The sequence below is a fragment of the Nelusetta ayraudi genome, unplaced genomic scaffold (genome assembly GCF_046127955.1).
Source record: "Nelusetta ayraudi isolate G7.1 ecotype Tasmania unplaced genomic scaffold, CSIRO-AGI_Nayr_v1 ptg000085l, whole genome shotgun sequence".
Classification (NCBI taxonomy): domain Eukaryota; kingdom Metazoa; phylum Chordata; class Actinopteri; order Tetraodontiformes; family Monacanthidae; genus Nelusetta; species Nelusetta ayraudi.
Genome location: NW_027466135.1, coordinates 2,002,581 through 2,022,500, shown reverse-complemented (window position 1 = coordinate 2,022,500; position 19,920 = coordinate 2,002,581). Strand labels below are relative to the sequence as shown.

Below are 19,920 nucleotides of genomic sequence, written 5' to 3'. Positions count from 1 at the left end.
TCTCTCCATGCGATAGACCCAAACTCCCTTCGCAATTGACCAGTAGATCGCGATGGACGTAATGGGCACCCCTGGCATAGATGCTTGTGTAACATGGACATTGATGTACAGGACAGGGGGCTCCATCCTATCACCTCTCCCCTCCTCACTCTCTCCGTAAGCTCTCAAAAATATCTCCAAACTAAACGCTATCTAGTCTCAAACACTCCAAACTATAAACGCTATCAAAAATCTAGTAATCCAAACTCTCTCCAAATCTCAGTTGACTGCAACTGCAAGAGATTTAAAATATGAATTGCAGATATATATATATATATATATATATATATATATATATATATATATATATATATATATATATATATATATATATATATATGTATATGTATATCTGCAATTCATATTTTAAATCTCTTTAAAAGGAAAATGGCCAGCTGCAGCAGAAAAGTGTGTATATATATATATATATATATATATATATATATATATATATATATATATATATATATATATATATATATATATATATATATATATATATATACATATATATATATATACATATATATATATATATGTATATATATATATATATATATGGGTCCACTTTTCTGCTGCAGCTGGCCATTTTCCTTTTACACCGTCCGTCAAGAGAGCACTTCCATTAGGAAATAGTCAACATGAAATTTCGTCTTCTACTGACACCTGCTGGTCAAATTGAATAGTTGCAAATATTGTGAAGAAGTTGTCATCTAATTCTAATCCTAAACAATATGGCCATTCGAAGTGAAGTATTAAGACAATTAATCAGGTTTGTACTGCTTGATTAAACACAGTCATCCCGTTCCAGTGCACTAAAACCCACTTCCCTTCAGGACCGTGTCAGCGAAGCCAAAACTTCCTTGAGTGACGCTGTTTCCCAGCATGCAATGCGAGCTAGCGATTCACAATACTATTTCATCACAAACATGGATGTAAAAAATAAAAAGGGACGAAAAATGAAACTTCAGGAACACCAACCAATACAATGCAATACAAGCAGAACTGGGCCAAAGTTTTATATTACGTACACCATAATACAGCCTTCTGGTGGACAAGCCATACTATTTAATCCGTGTCTTCCTATGGTATTTCCGTGGGAGGAAGCTCACTTCACGTGCTGTGTGCTCGTCACTCCCCCAATCAAGGTTGAGTTAGTTAGTGAACTGAAAAGTCGTAACAGGAGAAGCTTGCTGCCGGAAATAATGCGCTACAAGTGAATGTGACCCTCACTGAACCCAATTCAGACGACTCTCACTACACTATTTTTGTTTTGTATGAGCATTAAAAAAACAACAACAACATAATAATAATATGGATTTTGACCATGTATGTTTTGGAGTTCATTGAAAGAGGTTAATAAAAAAAAAGGGCTGGGCTGCCATTTTCTTTGTCCCCTCTTTTCTCCTGTTTATTAAGTATGTAGGGAGGTTAGCCTTTCTGTATTTGGCTTCTCTTTCTTTCTTTAGTTAGTTCTTAAGGCGAGCTAGTTGGAGTTTGGTTTATTATTTTGGCCTGGGCCCACCCTGAAGCCTTTGCTGCCCACCAGTTAAGTTGTTTTGTTTCTTTCATTTACTGATTCATAAATGTTTTTGTTGAAAACCACCAACTGCAGTGAAAAATTAATGAGGCTTGGGAGTGGGGGAAGGTGTCCCACACGTTGCGTCTCGGTCCCCCTCGATGGGACGTAACACGGAGTTTTCACCGTGACAGCAGGTTGAGCTCCTACCGTTTTACAAGCGACGTCGTCACGTTAGCCTGTTCCATCCCTGCTAAATTCTTTAAAGAACTACCGTTAGTAAACTTTTAAATTATAATACACTCTACACTAATTGTAATTTCCTGCCCGTGGTTCTATATTGCAACAGTTGACGGCTCATATCAGCAGATAAGCAGCAACAATCTGGGCATTGCGGGTGATTCATAAATATGTAATTTCTTATTAATTAGCCCATAAGTGTTGTACACCAGTGTGACACCAAATGCTTGTTGCTGACAGCAGTGAAGAAATGACACTCTAGTGGTTCTGCACATTAGTATAAATAGAGTGATTCTCTATCATTACATCACAGGACGGCGGCACTCTGACAGATTCCATGAACCTGGACACTGATGATCCAGACTCCGGTCCAGATGAGCCAACAGGCCACAGTGGAAACGAGTCAGAGCATGGACTGGCTGCTGAAAGGATCCAGGTAGGTGGCGCTGTCATCCCAAGTTGTGTGGTGTGGAGGATCAGGGCCAAAGTTCCAGATGCTCACAGATGTGACTGTGGATTCAGGAGGAGTGTTTGAAGGCTGGACTCCCAACAGTGATTGGCTGCTGAGGACCTCTCAATCACAATCAGGTTTTTTAGTGGCTGTGAGATTGAAAGTGAGATTGCATTGTCCAGGTAGGAGGACAGCAGTCAGCCATGTTTCACCTCAAGTCAACACGCAGTGGTTCACATGAAGGTCCAAGAGGCCTACAGACCTACACTGAGTCTGGAAGTGGCAGTACAGTTGGATCATTGTCTTTGTTGTGTTGTTTGGTCATTGTGATCCAATGTAATGTGAGAGAAGGACGAGTGCAGTTATATTGGAGTGAGTTATTTAGAGTGTAATAGAAGTTATAATGCAGAGTCTGTTTTTATGAAATGTTCTATCACCTGGCATCCATCCATTCATCCATCCATCCATCCATCCATCCATCTTCTACTGCCGTATCTGGAGTCAGGTCTCGGGGGCAGCAGCCTCAGCAGAGACCCCCAGACTTCCCTGGACCCAGTCACCTCCTCCAGCTCCTCCAGTGGGACCCCAAGGCTTCCCAGTCCAGCCCAGAGACCTGGTCCCTTCAGCAGGGTCTCCTCCTGGTGGGACATGCCTGGAACACCTCCCCAGGGAGGCGTCCTAAACAAGACCCCGAGATGCTGGAACTCCTCCCCCTGAGGCAGGGCCTCCCCACCGACCCAGAGAGGGCAAACCACCTCATATCTTTCATTGATTTATCTGTTGGTGAATAATTATAATGTATCATTTATTTTATTTAAATTATATTTGAACTGAATTGGATTTGTTTGTAAAAGTGAGATTTATTTTCATTGATTCATGTGGTTTATGTTGAGACCTAGTGGAGAAGTGGGTATGGCCTACAGAAGGTTTGAGTACACAAGTTATTCAGATATGGAGAATCCCCATGGTAGGACTTCAGGAGATATATAATCAAAGTGTTAAAGCAGCAGAAATGAAACGTCAGTTGAGGTCAAGGTCACACAGGTTGTGATGGCTTTTATTGTCAGAATATTGAATCATTGAAATATAATGTTTGAGCTTGTAACAAAGTTAGGATGATATAACATAATCACATAAAATAAATGATCTGGTTTCCTTCTGATTCATTGACGTCCTTCTGAAATCTCCACACAAACATCTGGCAAGCATCAAAACCATGAACTATTTTGAGGGAAACTTCTTTTGTCTTAATTATGATTCAATAATGATTTGAGTTCCCATCACAGGTGTTGTGAATCACTTTATCTTTTCCACATGATTTCCTCATTTAAGATCATGAAGCAGAAATAAAGTCTCTTGAAAAGTATTTTTCACCTCCAAAATGAAGATGTTATAGAAGTCTGAAGTGAGAGCAGAGCAGTGTGTTGTTGATGTGTGGAACCTTCATGCTGAGATGTTCCAGCCGTGGATGATGAGAGCAGAAGCAGTGGTTGTGTTGCTGCTGCCTTCACTGAGCAGCTGCTCCAAGTCCTGCTTCTTCCACTGAGGATTCAGCTCCACCAGTGGCTTCTGGGACGTCTCTCCCAGTAACCACAGCAGCTTGTAGGGAGAAGCAGTCCGCCAGCCACCAGGCTGCACTGGGGTCAAAGGTCGTGACACGCCCACACAGTGTTGGTGCGTGCAGCTTGCTGTTTGGCTCCACTGGTTGTAGTTCTGTCAGCCACCAGTAGATGGAGCTCTCCTCTTCACTCTCCTCATCCTCACCACCACCTGCAAAGATAAGAAGAGACAGCAGGAGTCAGGACTCACGGTCCTTGAACGCATCATCACAGAGACGTTGACTGTTGATGGAGATGATGGAGTAACTGGTGAGAAGAAGCAGACTCTCAGTCACATGTCAAGTGTGGAACATCAGAAGGTCATGTGACCATGGAGTGTTGGACTGATACTGAGGCCTGATGAAGATGAACTGATCAATAATTGAGTGGTCAACTGAGAGAAGAAGCAGTTTGGCAGCAGATGTTGGATGAATGAGGAGCAGCTGGACGTCACCATCCTCCTCTCACACTGTGACTGGGAACACTGGACCTCTGCTGTGGGATCAACTGGCTTTGGTGCTGGAACCATCATCCACTGGTTCCAAACCAGTACTAACCTCACACTCTCCAGTTGATGGTCACTGCTGTAGACAAGATCCATCAGTGGCTTCACTGATGACTCCTTCAGGGGTTTCATATTCAGGTCCAGCTCTCTGAGGTGGGAGGGGTTGGACTTCAGAGCTGAGAGCAGCCAATCACAGCTGAGCTCTGACAAATTGCAGCCCCACAACCTGAACAGAGAATAAATGATGGAGTTTATAATGATCGAGAGTTTTTCCTGGGTGTCATCACTCTGAAAATCAAAGTGAAATATCCACTTCAGCATCTGCAATCTGCAATCTGACCACTAGATGGGAGGATTTTACCCACTGTACCTTCAAGTCCAGTTTCATTCATTACTATCACAAACCAGTGTCTGCAAATTGAATTTCCAACAGCAGTAAAGTGAAAATCATGAAGTTGAGATAGAAGTTGTAGAGTGAAGAGGGTGAACTGACCTCAGAGTCTCCAGTTTACAGTCTGGACTCTGCAGAAAACCACTCAGCTCCTTAACTGATGAATCCTGAAGATAGTTCTCAGCCAGGTCCAGGTGTCTGAGGTGGGAGGGGTTGGACTTCAGAGCTGAGAGCAGCCAATCACAGCTGATCTTTGACAACCTGCACCTCTCCAACCTGAATACGGAATAAATGATGGAGAGTGTCATTCACAGTTGGGTGTGCGCGCGCGCGCTTGTGTGTGTGTGTGTGCGTGCGTGAGTGCGTATGTGCGCAAACGTGTGTGTGTGTGTGTGTGTGTGTGTGTGTGTGTGTGTGTGTGTGTAATTTAAAACCAGTTTTACACATTTCTAATAGAATCAAAGTGAATTCCCACAAACTCAATTCAAAGTCATGACAACAATAACTGCAGCAGTTATAGAGTGAAGAGGGTGAACTGACCTCAGAGCCTCCAGTTTACAGTCTGGACTCTGCAGAAAACCACTCAGCACCTTCACTGTTGAATCCAGAAGGCAGTTCCAACTCAGCTCCAGGTGTCTGAGTTGGGAGGGGTTGGACTTCAGAGCTGAGAGCAGCCAATCACAGCTGAGCTCTGACAACCTGCAGCCCTCCAACCTGAATAGAGAAGAAATGATGGAGAGTTTAGAATCAAAGTCAAATGTCGACTTTAGAATCTGACACTCAACAAAGGAGAGAGGGTGAGTGAATGAGCGCTGCAATCTGAAATCTGACCACCAGATGGCAGGATTTTACACTCTGTACCTTTAAACCAGGGGTGCTCACACTTTTTCAACATGCAAGCTACTTTTAAAATGACCAAGTCAAAAAGATCTACCTACTATACAATCGGTGTGTGTGTGTGTGTGTGTGTGTGTGTGTGTGTGTGTGTGTGTGTGTGTGTGTGTGTAACTGCTAGCAGCATCTCCCAGGATCTCCGGTGCTTCTGCTGTCCGTGACTTTGAAGTGTATTTTCCGAGCGAGGCGTCAAAACAAAATTCAGTACATCGGACATTATGACCAAGGGCCAATTCCAATTCCTCCCTTAACTCCTCAATCTCAACCCTCGCCCTTAACCCTCAATCTTTGGCCCTCAATCTTGGCCCTCAAAAATAAGTGTAAGGGCTTAGAAATGGGACACCCCTTAAGTGCAGTTACGTCTTCAGACTGTGGGGGGCTGCCGTACGCCAAAGCTAAGTCCAGTCTGTCAAGAAGACGACAACGACAAAGAAGAAGGAGAAGAAGAAAAAGACGATGAAAAAGAAGAAGTCCTCCGTCGCTACACAACGAGGTACACAAGTAACGTGAAGCCGGGACCGCCGGTCCGGCTGACAAACATCGTAAAGTAAAAAAAATAAAAATGTTACGCAACAACGATGTCAATAATCCATAAAAAACTCTTAAACTAAGACAATAAAATGGTTTTGTAATATTTATATCTTTATTAACTAAGAAAATACTTCCATTTGTAGCTCGCTTTTTTGTCGCCATCTTTTTCGAAGATGTCTTGGCGAAAATACACAATGCCTTCTGGGTAGCCCTCACTGCCAAGGGTGGTCCCGGAGAATCTCAATATTGAGGGCGATACAGCCCTTAATCTCCTCCCTCAACTGGACGTTCTTAGAATCGGGACAGCATTTGCACCTAGCAGGGAGCGCGCATTTTTGAGATTGAGGGTTGAGATTGAGGGTTAAGGGAGGAATTGGAATTCACCCCAAGATCAACCACAACCACCGTGTTTTCTAATCATTGACTTCCTGCCTGAACCATTCTACCTGCTTTAAATGACGAGGACTCCACTCTTAAAGCTCTCTCTCTCTCTCTCTCTCTCTCTCCCTCTCTCTCTCTCTCTCCGACCTAATGGGCACCCCTGTTTCAAACCCAGTTTCACTCATTTCAAACACAAACCAGTGACTGCAAACTGAATTTCTAACAGCAGTGAAGTGAAAATCATGACAACAATAACAAGAGTGATAGAAGTTGTAGAGTGAAGAGGGTGAACTGACCTCAGAGTCTCCAGTTTACAGTCTGGACTCTGCAGAAAACCACTCAGCTCCTTCACTGATGAATCCTGCAGTTGGTTCTGACCCAGGTCCAGGTGTCTGAGGTGGGAGTCGTTGGACTTCAGAGCTGAGAGCAGCCAATCACAGCTGAGCTCTGACAACCTGCAGCCCTCCAACCTGAATAGAGAAGAAATGATGGAGAGTTTAGAATCAAAGTCAAATGTCGACTTTAGAATCTGTCACTCAACAAAGGAGAGAGGGTGAGTGAATGAGCGCTGCAATCTGAAATCTGACCACCAGATGGCAGGATTTTACACTCTGTACCTTTAAACCAGGGGTGCTCACACTTTTTCAACATGCAAGCTACTTTTAAAATGACCAAGTCAAAAAGATCTACCTACTATACAATCGGTGTGTGTGTGTGTGTGTGTGTGTGTGTGGAACGCAGATGTTTTGCTAGCAGCATCTCCCAGGATCTCCGGTGCTTCTGCTGTGCGTGACTTTGAAGCGTATTTTGTGAGTGAGGCGTCTCCGTCAGTTTACGCCAGGATTGCAGGCTCACGTGACAAGCACGTTAGTTTGGCGTGTATTTAAAGAAAACAACAGCCAAACTCTTTTTGCTGTCCCTGTCTGCTCTCATACAGAATGCAGGTATCTGAAGTATACATTGATTTTAACAATTATTATAGTTTCAGATTTAAAATGAAATCTGCTTTATGTCTCCTTTATTTGATCTGAGCGGTGCAGAAGCCGATCCGTCTCATTTACCTTTGACTGTAAAATCCAGCACATATAAAAACAAAATCCAGCACATCGTACATTATGACCAAGATCACTGAGTTCCTGCCTGAACCATTCTACCTGCTGGAAGTGACGAGGACTCCACACGATTGACCTAATGGACACCCCTGCTTCAAACCCAGTTCCACTCATTTCAAACACAAACCAGTGTCTGCAAATTGAATTTCCAACAGCAGTGAAGTGAAAATCATGACGACAACAACAAGAGTGATAGAAGTTGTAGAGTGAAGAGGGTGAACTGACCTCAGAGTCTCCAGTTTACAATCTGGACTCTGCAGAAAACCAATCAGAACCTTCACTAATGAATCCTGCAGCTGGTTCTGACTCAGGTCCAGGTGTCTGAGGTGGGAGGGGTTGGATTTCAGAGCTGAGAGCAGCCAATCACAGCTGAGCTTTGACAACCAGCAGTACTCCAACCTGAATAGAGAAGAAATGATGGAGAGTTTATAACGATGGAATTTTACCAGGGTCTCATCACTCTGAACATCAAAGTGAAACGTCGACTTCAGAATCTGCAACAAAAGCAGTCTGCAATCTGACCACTAGATGGGAGGATTTTACCCACTGTACCTTCAAGCCCAGTTTAGGGCGTGTTTTCATTGCCTCGCCTCACCACGGTTCGCCTCGGTACGATTGCGTTTTCATTGGCTCTGTGATTACGAGACCGTGGGCGGAGTCGACACGGTAAAGCGGGACAATGTTTTCCCCAGCATCACTTCTGTGCGATACACAACAGCGCAGCGATGGACAAAGTAGAAGTTGTTTCATACCTGCTGCTCGGTCTGTGGTTGCTTTTCTGTTCAAGAAAGAACACTTTCCCTCACTGAAGTCACAGTTGATCATTTATGCAGCAACATTTATAATTTATTGTTTCATTTTCCATGCGAGCAAATGTGTAGTTCAACCTTCATATTTTCACCAAAAGTAAACACGAGACGGATACAACGGGAAATAGCGTTTATTTAAAAACAAACAAACAGAAAAACAGACAGTAAACACGCCTCCTTATTTGAAATAGCTGCCCTAGCGAGCCAAGGACGACTTTGTTATATGCCGCGGTGTTTGAGGCTTCCTCGCGGCCAAGAGCCACGTCCTCTCGACGAATCAGTATTTCGTCTCTCCTCAAGACTCCTGGGGTTCCCTAGCTTACCGCGCCTCACGCAGGAGCAACTCGATTTATTTTCTTTACCGAGCGCTTCGCCATTTGCCGTTTGTCGTTTTCGCGAATATGGTTGAACACACTCGCGACGTCGAGGGCATTCCCGGTTCGCCTGCCTCTCCCCAAAAGACGAAAGTAAACATGTATTGAAAAAGCTGTTTTCAAAAACTGTATACACATAAATGTATTTGTACAACACCAATAGTAGCTACTTGTATTCACGGTAAAATGTACCTGACACGGAAGTTCTGTGTCAAAGGAGTTGGCGTGGATGTCCGCTCTGACAGGGAACATCGACGCGGACACGGAGCCAATCCAGTGCCCTGCTCGTCGCTACGTCACCACTAAACTCGCTTCGTCTTGCTCGGACCCTGGGGGATTGAGGTACCAAAACAGCGCCCCCTACAACTGTGTAGCGGCCAGTGCAAACACCCTAACACCATACCATGGCGAGGCGAGGTGAGGCAATGAAAACACGCCCTTTCATTCATTATCAAAAAAAAAGTGTCTGCAAATTGAATTTCCAACAGCAGTGAAGTGAAAATCATGACAACAACAACAAGAGTGATAGAAGTTGTAGAGTGAAGAGGGTGAACTGACCCCAGAGTCTCCAGTTTACAGTCTGGACTCTGCAGAAAACCACTCAGCTCCTTCACTGATGAATCCTTAAGGTGGTTCCAACTCAGGTTCAGCTCTCTGAGGTGGGAGGGGTTGGACTTCAGAGCTGAGAGCAGCCAATCACAGCTGAGCTTTGTCAACCAGCAGTTCTCCAGCCTGAATAAAGAATCAATATTTGATTTCTTCCATGGTGTAAATGTCATATTCAGAGTCATTTCTCTCTGTTGATGATCCAGATGTGCAGCTGTTGGGATCACTGAGTCATTCCCTCAAAGGAGTCATTGTGCCAGTGGGTTGTCAACACAATAACAACAGCAGTGTGTCAGTCAGTGTGCAGCCAATCAGCAGTGAAGATGGAAAATAATCAGTGAGTCCTTTGTGTGCTTGTGGCTGTTTTCAGTCATCAGAGACTCGTTACAAGTCAAACACATTCAAAGGACAAGATGAAGAAATACTGCTGCACTATTAATCTGCCTCTAATATTTCTTCACAGGATCTTCTGCTCAGTCATGTGACCTTCATCACCAATCAACAACTTCCATTGAGCTCCAAAGTGACTGGAGACATTTTCCACACTTTCTTCCACCATCCAAAGTCTTTTCTGGCTGCAGATTGTTGACATGAAAATATCAACAACATCCACTTTGTCTAGATGAGTCTTTAATATCTGCTTCAAAGTCTTCACACTGAGCAGCGTTACACACCAGTTGTCATCTGCTGACACACACTGTCCACCAGTAGAAAGCAGGAACTGACCTGAGAACTTCCAGTCTGCAGTTTGGACTCTGCAGTCCAGCACAGAGCAGCTTCACTCCAGGATCCCTCAGGAAGTTCTCATTCAGGTCCAGCAGTGTGAGGTGGGAGGGGCTGGACTGCAGAGCTGAAGACACCACTGCACACTGAAGCTCTGAGAGTTCACTGGATGAAGGAGAGCAGAGAGAGAAGTTGTGGTCGACATGTGAGATTCTAAAGACAGTGAAAGTGAATCAAGACTCATTAATGTCTGATCATCATCATCATCATCATCATCATCATCATCACCATCATCATGTAAATGGAGGGAAGTCCCGCGGTGGTGCAGCATGTGTTTACATCTGTGGTGCGTGGTGCCGGGACACTGCAGTGGTATGCAAACACTGTTCACCACTGGCACAGTTGATGATCATAAAGTGCCGTCCATTCTATCTGCCCTGGCAGTTTACTGCCATTTTGCTAGTTGCAGTTTACATCCCTCCCACCAACAACAGCAGTGAGAGGAACGCTGCACTCAATGAACTGTACCAGGCCATCAGTGATCAACAGACAGCAAACCCAAAAGCTTTACCATCCTCACTGGAGATTTTAGTCATGCTGACCTCAAGACTGTCCTTCCAAAAGTCCACCAGCATGTTGGATTTCCAACAAGGGGGGACAACGCTTTGTATGTGGAGATGTTCCGAGGGAGGAGCAGGGCTCGTGGTCATGTGCGATCAATTCCACGAGGATTGGGACGCTCAAAGGAAATGGGTGTGCGTTTGTGCGTTCGCAACATTTTGAACATCCAGATTTTTTTGTTTCAGGATGAAATCCATGTACGTTTTTGTAAATGAAGCCCCAGGTCCTCAGTGTCTCCACTACAGTGTCCTCAGTGCAGCTTCACACTCCAGTGTGTTCCAGCCACTGAGTGTCAACACATCCTGTTGTGACTGACAGTGTTGCTCTGATCTGCTGCTTCAACTCAACATGATGCTCAGTTGTGTGTAAAGTCACTGCAGCTTGGAGCTCCACTGGATCAGAGATCCTTCACTGGCGTCTCTTCGGACTCCACTGCATCTTTGATCCAACTGCTGTTTCATTGTCTGCTGCCAAATGAAGGAAGGATGTGATGTGTTTGTGTGTTCAATGTGTTGATTGTGTTGATTGACTGTGTAGTTCCACAGTTTTCATTCATGTAGCCGCTCTTTACCTTTGACGCTCAGGTGTCTTCAATGTCCGTCCGTCATACCAGCACCACTACATCATTCATAATTTGATGAGACGTGGGTTCCATTTAACTCGTTTATTTTCCTTCTTGAGTTTTTGGTTCGAGGCAACACATACAACGTGAGGTCAACAGAATTTTTGGCTCACCAACCACTCCGGCTTGACCCGCTTTCCATCAAACAAACATTTTGGCCATTTTTTTTTCTCGACCTAAAATAGCTGCGGGTCACCTTTCAAAATAAAATAACGGCTTCAGCATCAGAATCGGATGGTCTTGGTTCCCTTTCTTGAAGAACTTGGCAGTTGTCAGCCGGAAGGCATCTTGCACTGTACCCCTGACGACGCCATTAACTTCGTCCAGCAGTGCAACGTAGGGCTCTTTCATCAGACGTTGACTGATACATGACTGAACGAATGGCTCGCGGCTTAGCGCATCAGCGACAACGTTCTTAACGCCAGGGACATACTTCAGATGGAAATCAAATGCGGCAAGCTTAGCAACCCATCTTTGTTCACATGCGTCCAAACATGGCTTTGTTAAGATGTAGGACAATGGGCAATGACAATGACCAAACTTGTCACAAATGGCCCATTTTAACGCCAGGAATTCCAACCTGTGCGCTGGATAGTTAATTTGTGATCGGGACAGTGTCTTGCTGGCGAAAGCGACAGGTCGAGCAACAGTCTCACCTGGTGGCACTTGCGACAGGACTGCGCCAATGCCATCAAACGACGCATCAACAGCGAGAACGAAGGGCTCACTGAAGTTGGGGTGGGATAAGGTGACATTGCAAGCTAATTCATTCTTCAGGGTCTGGAACGATTCTTTGCATGCAGCAGTCCAGTCGCTCGCCATAAGCGCTGGTGGAGCAGATGATCGCTTTTTCACCTCCCTGCCTCTCATGGCCTTATGCTGCACCTGCCTTCCAGAGAGGAGTCTGAACAAGGGTTTTGCTTTAGCAGAGCAGTCAGCTATGAAGTGCTGATAGTAGAAGATTAGGCCCAGGAAAGAATTAATCTTCCTCCAGGAAGGGGTCACACCATCACTCTCCATCAGGTCAGCCTCTCCCACATCCATGATGGCTTTCATCTTGTCAGGGTCCTTCATCACCCCGTCCCCACAAATGACATGTCCCAGGAACCTTACTGACCTCCGCAAGAGATGACACTTCTTGGGGGCCAGTTTGAGTTTGTGACTTTTCAGACGGGAGAACACCATCTCTAGACGCTCAAGCGCCTGCTGTTCAGTTGGGGCAAAGACCATCAGGTCATCAAGATAGCAGAGCAGACTAGTGAAGTTTTCATCCCCGAAGATTGACATCATCATTCGCATGAATGTTGCAGGACTGTTGGACAAACCTCGTGGCATTCTGTTGTACTAGTGGAGGCCAAAAGGTGAAGAGAAAGCTGTGTATTTTTTGTGCTCTTCATGGAGTGGCACATTGTAGAAGCCAGACGTCAAGTCCATGGTGGAGAAGAAGACATTTCCTCCAAGTGCAACCCACCGATCCTGGGGTGCCTTGGGCCAGGCCGTCGAGTCGGACCATGAACAGGACTGTTTGAAGCTGGGGAAGATCTTTGCAGGAGCACCTTCTCCAGCATGTTAATAAGGCGGTTCAGGGCATCAGGGTCAGTGGCCTGTGGCTGCAGTGGGCTCTGTTCTTCAGCAGGTGGTGCAGGTGGCGAGACAGCAGCAAGAGCATTCACTGACACCCTTTCTCTGGAAGTTCTGTTCACTGACATCATTTCAGAATGATATTCGTTCAGAATGTCTTGGACTTCACGAGCAGTCCACTTGTCTATCGTCTTCGACCTGAAGGTCATGGCGAGCTCAGTAGAAGGGCAGTTCTTTATGAACATTCGAGTCACCTCAGTGCTGGGGCTGTCCAGTGACTTTCCTTGCTCCTTCAGACGTTCAATGGCCAAGTCAACAGCGCGGTTCAGTCTAAGCCTGTAGTCAAAGGCATCCTCACCCTTCCCAGGAAGAGTGGTGTAAAAGTCTGCTAATGGGAGTGGTGAACACGGAACAGAATCAAAGTGCTTCCGCAAGAGACCATAAATGGCATCGGGGTTACAGGTGATGTTAATACCACTGTTCCTGGTCCCAAACCTGACAACATCCTTTGCTTTGCCACCAAGATGAACAAGGATCTCCTCCGCTTGTTCCTCAGGTTGCAGATTCCCCCTCTTAATGAAACTCCTCATGAGCTCCTCCCACTCCTGGACGGAAACAGAGTCTGAGTTGTCTCCTCTGAAGCAGGGGGGCTCCTTCAGCTTTCGATGAGGGACATATTGCAAATGGGACACGTCAAAAGCATTTGTGGCAGACACATTTGCATGGCTAGGTCGAGGGGTAGCACTATGTAAAGGGGAACTGGCTAGCATATCAGCATGGGCAGGTGAAGGGGCAGCACTGAGTAAAGGGGTAGTGACAGATGCACTGAGGTGAGAGATAATGTCCTGTGCCACCCGCTGGCTGACCTGTTGAATCAATGCATCACCCATCTGACCTACAATACTAGCAGCAATAACATCAGGGGTAGGTGCAGGGGAACACATGCTGTGCCTGTCCGGGACAGGGGAATGCGTGCCCTGGCTAGCAAGGGCATGAGGGTTTGCATCTGAGTTGGGGGGAGGGATAACACCAGTACTGAGCAAGGGGCGCCCAGGTGTACACTGATTACCCAACACTACACCACCCCCCTGAACAGGACTCTCAAACAGTAAACTTGAAGGATGCATAAAACCCCTCCCTCTGCCAGCACCAAAAGGAGTTATAAAAACATTACCCTGAGGATTACTCATCTTTCCAAAAAGTTAACAAAACACAATACCACAAAACAAAAGGATGAAACCACAAAAGGCCTAGGCTGGAAACTGAAAAAAATAAAAATAAAAAAAATAAAATAAAATAAAATAAAAGTACATAAACCCTCTATCTGATGTCTAACACTGCACAAAAGCAACACATCTGACCAACTTCAGTGACCGCAGATGAACAGCAGCAGCAGAACAGTCCCCGGGTCGCTCTGCAGCATCGGTAGCACAACAAAAGAGTCTCGAGTCACGGCACCAATGTGACCTCTCCTATTCTGTCCTGCTTGCTGTATAATGAAGACTTGCAGAAGTCAGGTGTGGAGCGGCAGTTTATTCTCTGAAACAGAATGAGACACAACCATAACTTGCTCCGTGAAACTTGGTCACCTCCTGCTTCATGGGCTTCCTCTGTACTGAAGTAGCGATCGTATAGTTGTTGTTTCTACAATACAAATAATATTAAAAATAAAATACATTTTTCTACAAAATACAAAAAAATGACATTTGCAATTTCAATAATTCGCTCCCTAAAGCTCCATTTTTATACACTGTAACATTCTTCCAGTTACACACACATACCTGAAACAGAATGGGACACAACCATAACTTGCTCCGTGAAACTTGGTCACCTCCTGCAGAGACAACGTGCTCCGTATGAGAGCTGTGTCCTGCTAATGGACATGCTAGCATGCTAATCGTTTTTAATAGCAATAAAAAAAAAAAAAACGAACTTTGCTAAAAAAAATAAAAATAAAAAAATTAATTAAAAAAAATTAAATGAAAGACACCAGCACACATTTAAACACTGAAACACAGTTAGATGAAGCATAGCTCAACTTATTGCATTAATTTCTGTCTCAGCAGGGAGGAGACCGTCTCACCTGCTTCATGGGCTTCCTCTGTACCGAGGATCGCCCAGAATGCAAAGCGCTAACTTCAAAATAAAATACAAAATAAAATAAAAATAAAATATAAAGAGCCATGGCTGTGCCCCAACCAAGTTTAACATGATTGAACACAATTTATTTTGTGTGTGTGTGAGAGAGAGAGTGGATGACGCCTTGCAGGTGCGGTCCTGGATGTCGGCTGCTGATTGGACGCGCCACGGCTGAGAAGGAGGAGCAGTCGAGCCAGCCTGACTGTCATCCCTCCTCCGCTCCCAAGTCTGCAGTTAGTCACTTCTGAAATGGTGTTAGAGCACGCAGCCGTAGGTAGTGATGGCCGATGGAGACTTTGTTGAAGCTTTGACACTTGTTTCAAAAAATGGTTCATTACTCGAGGCTTCAATGACACAGTGCTCGAGGAGGTCATCTAGTGCTCAATAAAATGAAGTGCAATAGAAACGTGTTCATTGTTTCATAGGTTGTTTGGGATTTGATTCGCCATACATTCTTGTTGGACAACACTACATGCTTGTATGGTTCAATGCTGACACAATAAAATAAAAATGAAAAATAAAGACAATGTCTCTTTTTTGGCACGACTGATTGTAGTAGACTATAGCTCTATACTTAGCCTGACAGTTTGTGCAATGAATTATATTATATCCTAAAACAAGACTAAATAGCCCATAGTTTAAAAATATGTTCAATAGTAAGTGTTCAGTGGGTCAGATGTCAAATGTGATCTATTTAAAATGTAGAATAGATGAGCTAAATAACACATATAATACACATTGATGGGAATTGAACCGTCGCCTCAGTCTTGCAAGTCCAAGATTGTCATAATGTACCACAAACCCAAATCACACTCCCTTTTTTCATCTAAGCTGTTTGAGTTAGCGTTAGCACACCGTGATTCCTCATCAACTACAGGCCTACACTTCAAATAATTATGAGAAAAATCCAACGTAAAGAGAGCACTTCCATTAGGAAATAGTCAACATGAAATTTCGTCTTCTACTGACACCTGCTGGTCAAATTGAATAGTTGCAAATATTGTGAAGAAGTTGTCATCTAATTCTAATCCTAAACAATATGGCCATTCGAAGTGAAGTATTAAGACAATTAATCAGGTTTGTACTGCTTGATTGAACACATTCATTGTTCCGTTCCAGTGCACTAAAACCCACTTCCCTTCAGGACCGTGTCAGCGAAGCCAAAACTTCCTTGAGTGACGCTGTTTCCCAGCATGCAATGCGAGCTAGCGATTCACAATACTATTTCATCACAAACATGGATGTAAAAAATAAAAAGGGACGAAAAATGAAACTTCAGGAACACCAACCATTGCAATACAAGCAGAACTGGGCAGAAGCGCCGCGCCGCGAAGCGCCGCGCCGCGAAGCGCCGCAAATCGCCAAGCGCTTCCATTCAGCGCCCATGTTAATCAATCAGTGCGTTTACATGCAGAGCTTAATCGGACTAAGCAATCATTCGGTTTTCTTGTCCAATCGGAGTTCTCACCTTGGTCCCCGTATACATGCAGCTGAGAAATTCAAATTATTGACGGGTCCTCCTCCCAACACTAGGGGGTGGAGTGAGTCTTTTCAGCCGGTCAGCTGCTTTCGGTTGACATATTAAATCTATTATGATATGGAACGATAGTTCATAATGTACGTGTTACTTGCTTTGCAGATAAGGTGTACCCTATTTCTTGTGCTCCTGGTTATTTTAAAAGGCAGACAAGAACGTTGTTTGCTGTTGGAGGGCTACAACAACACTTCGATGCTACGCTTTGTGCCGTCACTACGGACCCCAAACTCTCGTTCTTGTTGGATTCGGGTTCGGAGCAGACTGGTGGGAGAGTTTGTGTACAGGTTTTGCAAAGGAACGGTGTCTTCAGTTATACACACGCTCATTAAAGTGCCGACCGTGGAGGAAGCTGGTGCCGCTGCACGCCGTTTCCAGCAGAATAACAGCGAAATTACCCAAATAAAAACAAATCAGGAAAACATCTCTTTGCTGTGCTTTTATTTACAAAGTTAAAATTCTTCTAACTTACAAAAAATGTGAACGAAAAGGTAGAAATATAAATACGAAGGAATACGTATTTGTTCAGGGGTGCGCAAAGCCGGAGCCCTGCATTTGCTGCGCTACCCTTTTTAAAAAGGTCTCTGTTGTGCGTTATTTTAATATGTCCATCTCTTTTAGAAGAGAAAGCATCGCCCCGGTCTCATCCTCTCTCCAAATGTCAACATTCTTATTCGCGTTTGCCAGGTTGTTTCGCGCCGTCTGTTTTGTTAGATGACGTAGTTGTGCGGTCATGAGTCGCGAGAGCGAGGCGTGGCGCATGCGCACTCGCATTGTCCAGTTAATAGTCCGATTAAGGCGTATACATGGCAGAGAAATTCGAATTCCAATCGCATTATCTGGGTGTCTCAATCGGAGTTCTCCGATTCCAATCGGAGTTCTCAAACTCCAATCATAATCGGAGTAAGGTGTTGTTGGTTTGGTTCTTTTATCCAATCTCATGCTACCAAACCGCGTGTTCGTTGAATGAAGAGAATAGTAGACAAGTGAAATCTTAAGAAGTTTTAGTAACAGAAAAAACAAGATACTTGGTACAGAGCTCCGGAGGCTTAACCCTAACAACAACAATGTGTTATCAGATGCCAAGTCTGATCTATCTGTCCCTTACGCCATCTTAAATACAGAAACAAACAGTAATAAAATATGTAGATGTCTTCTTCCATGTCGTCCTCCTATTGGCTGTCCGATGGTATAGCCTTCCCCGTTTTAGGCTAATCTGTGGCAGGAAACAAGTCCTTATTTGGCCGGGAGCCAAATAGTCCATCCTCCTCTCGATCTGGTCTGCTGGAAACTTTCCTGCCATAAAACCCTGAGGTGAAAAGTTCGTGTTCCCGTGCCTGAAAGGGTCACAAACTTTATGGGGGGTAACAAATGCAGTTTCTGTGTTCACCCCCACTTTGATCACCCCAAGTCACTGTTCCTGAGGCTTAATCAGTCAAACAGTATCTGTCTTTACTCCGAGGTTCTGAATGGTACTGATAAGAATGGGCAAATGATTATAAGAGGACTACATGTATTGACATTCATTACATTTAAACATTTAACTAACTATAATACTTCTAACACATACATACAATATTTGCTAATATACTAACTCTCACTGCTATAATGCATTAAACTAAATATAGAATCACAACAGTGTTTACATGCACGTGAGTTCTCCGATCATAATCGGACTAAGGCAATAATTCGATTTTCTCTCGTGCCATGTAAACGCACTGAATGTAGTGGTTCAGACCAGACGCGAACAGACGCGCGGCTCGTGCCATTCATTTCAATGGAAGCGGAAGCGCCGCGCCAACGAATTTCGCGAGTGAGGCTCCAACTGGTTCACACCAGACGCGAAAAGCTCCGCGACAGTCGACAAGCACTTCTGCTCAGCTGCACTCTTTTTTTCACTCCCACTTTTTCACTTCTTTTTTTTTCTTTAAAAAAAATAAAATATAAAAAATCATTTTCGTCATCGCCCCCCCTCGCCCCGTAGCCAGCCCGCTCCATAGCTCACTTTTGTGCGTGTGTGTGTAAATAAATAGAAACACGCACTCAGGTGTCCATCTCAAGACAAGACCTCTTTCATAATGATCATTGACCGGCATCTCTAGGATCAAACAGACGTATTTTGATCAAGTCTTCCTCTGTGTGTGTGTGTGTGTGTGTGTGTGTGTGTGTGTGTGTGTGTGTGTCTTTAATCTCTCTCGCACTCTGATACAATGTACTGACAAATATAACATACAAATATGATATATGATCGAATTTGTCATTGGGTTTTTATTTTGAAATTAGTTTATTTTGAAAATTCACCAGATTTTCTCGTTTTTATTGAGCGACTTCCTGTACTATTGACGAGGATCGCTCGCGGCTCGCGCACGAAATAGAGCAGACGCCGAAACAACAAATGCATGCCGCGAGCCGCGCAACCACCACATTGATTAACGTCGGCGCCGAATGGAAGCGCTCGGCGGCGCTTCGCTTCCACGTCCAGTGAACTGACGTTAAATGTCTAAAGAAATGACAAAGGAAGACACCGCGGGCAGAACCATGCCCACCGCAGCCAAGAGAGTGATCGCGAGGACCGGAAAAGAGGATCCAGAGGGGATCAGGACGTGTTTATGTAGCATAATTGTGGCAAAGCACTGTTCCTGCTTTTGTTGTGGTTTGTGGCGTGTGTGAGAGTGATCAGTGAGCAGGGTGCAGTTACCCACTTCTACCAGTGGAGGTCGTGTTCGCCCCGGGGAATAACGCTAGAGAGGTCTCTCAAGTGGCTCGTGAGACCTATGTGGAGCGAACCGTCGTAGCGGACGTTAACATGTGTGTTATCTGTTGTGCTTCCACAGGTGAGAAGGGGAAAGGGTTGAAAATAAGAGCAAATGTATGTGTGGCTGTTTCGTAATTGAAGTCTGAGATCGAGGGTATGTGAGTTAAATTTACGTTTTGAATGTATCGTCTCCGAGTGATTACCTAGCGAAGAGGAAACAACGGCTAGCCCGTTGCTAGGTTACCAGGAGGCGGGGTTGACGCTCGGTTACGTTAGTGTTCGTTTAACGTTATGGGATGTTTATTCAGTAGAAATGTGAATATTTAAACGTATACGAGTAAGATTGAATGTGGGAAACGACATGATTAATAAGTTCAAGTCGAAGTCGGGTATGGATCTGTGTTTTGAAATGTAAAAAGTAGATAACGCTCGAGAGGAAGTCTCTCAAGTGGCTCGTGAGACGTATGCGGAGCGAACCGTAGTAGCGGACGTTAA

General features: G+C 44.6%; 2 protein-coding genes across 2 annotated transcripts in view; one reads left to right on the top strand and one right to left on the bottom strand.

Annotated features, from left to right (window-relative positions):
• Window positions 1-1,192, top strand: part of LOC142901280 (ribonuclease inhibitor-like) — a 128,657-nt gene extending 127,465 nt beyond the window's left edge. Inside the window, exon 4 of the mRNA XM_076045738.1 lies at window positions 1,188-1,192. Coding sequence (XP_075901853.1) covers window positions 1,188-1,192 — 5 coding nt within the window. The remainder of the gene's footprint in view (window positions 1-1,187) is intronic.
• Window position 1,193: 1 nt separating this feature from the next.
• Window positions 1,194-19,920, bottom strand: part of LOC142901279 (ribonuclease inhibitor-like) — a 136,032-nt gene continuing 117,305 nt past the window's right edge. Inside the window, exons 2-4 of the mRNA XM_076045737.1 lie at window positions 10,177-10,338; window positions 4,842-5,019; window positions 1,194-1,205 (exon numbers count right to left, since the gene is read on the bottom strand). Of these exons, the coding sequence (XP_075901852.1) occupies window positions 1,194-1,205; window positions 4,842-5,019; window positions 10,177-10,338 (352 nt within the window). The remainder of the gene's footprint in view (window positions 1,206-4,841; window positions 5,020-10,176; window positions 10,339-19,920) is intronic.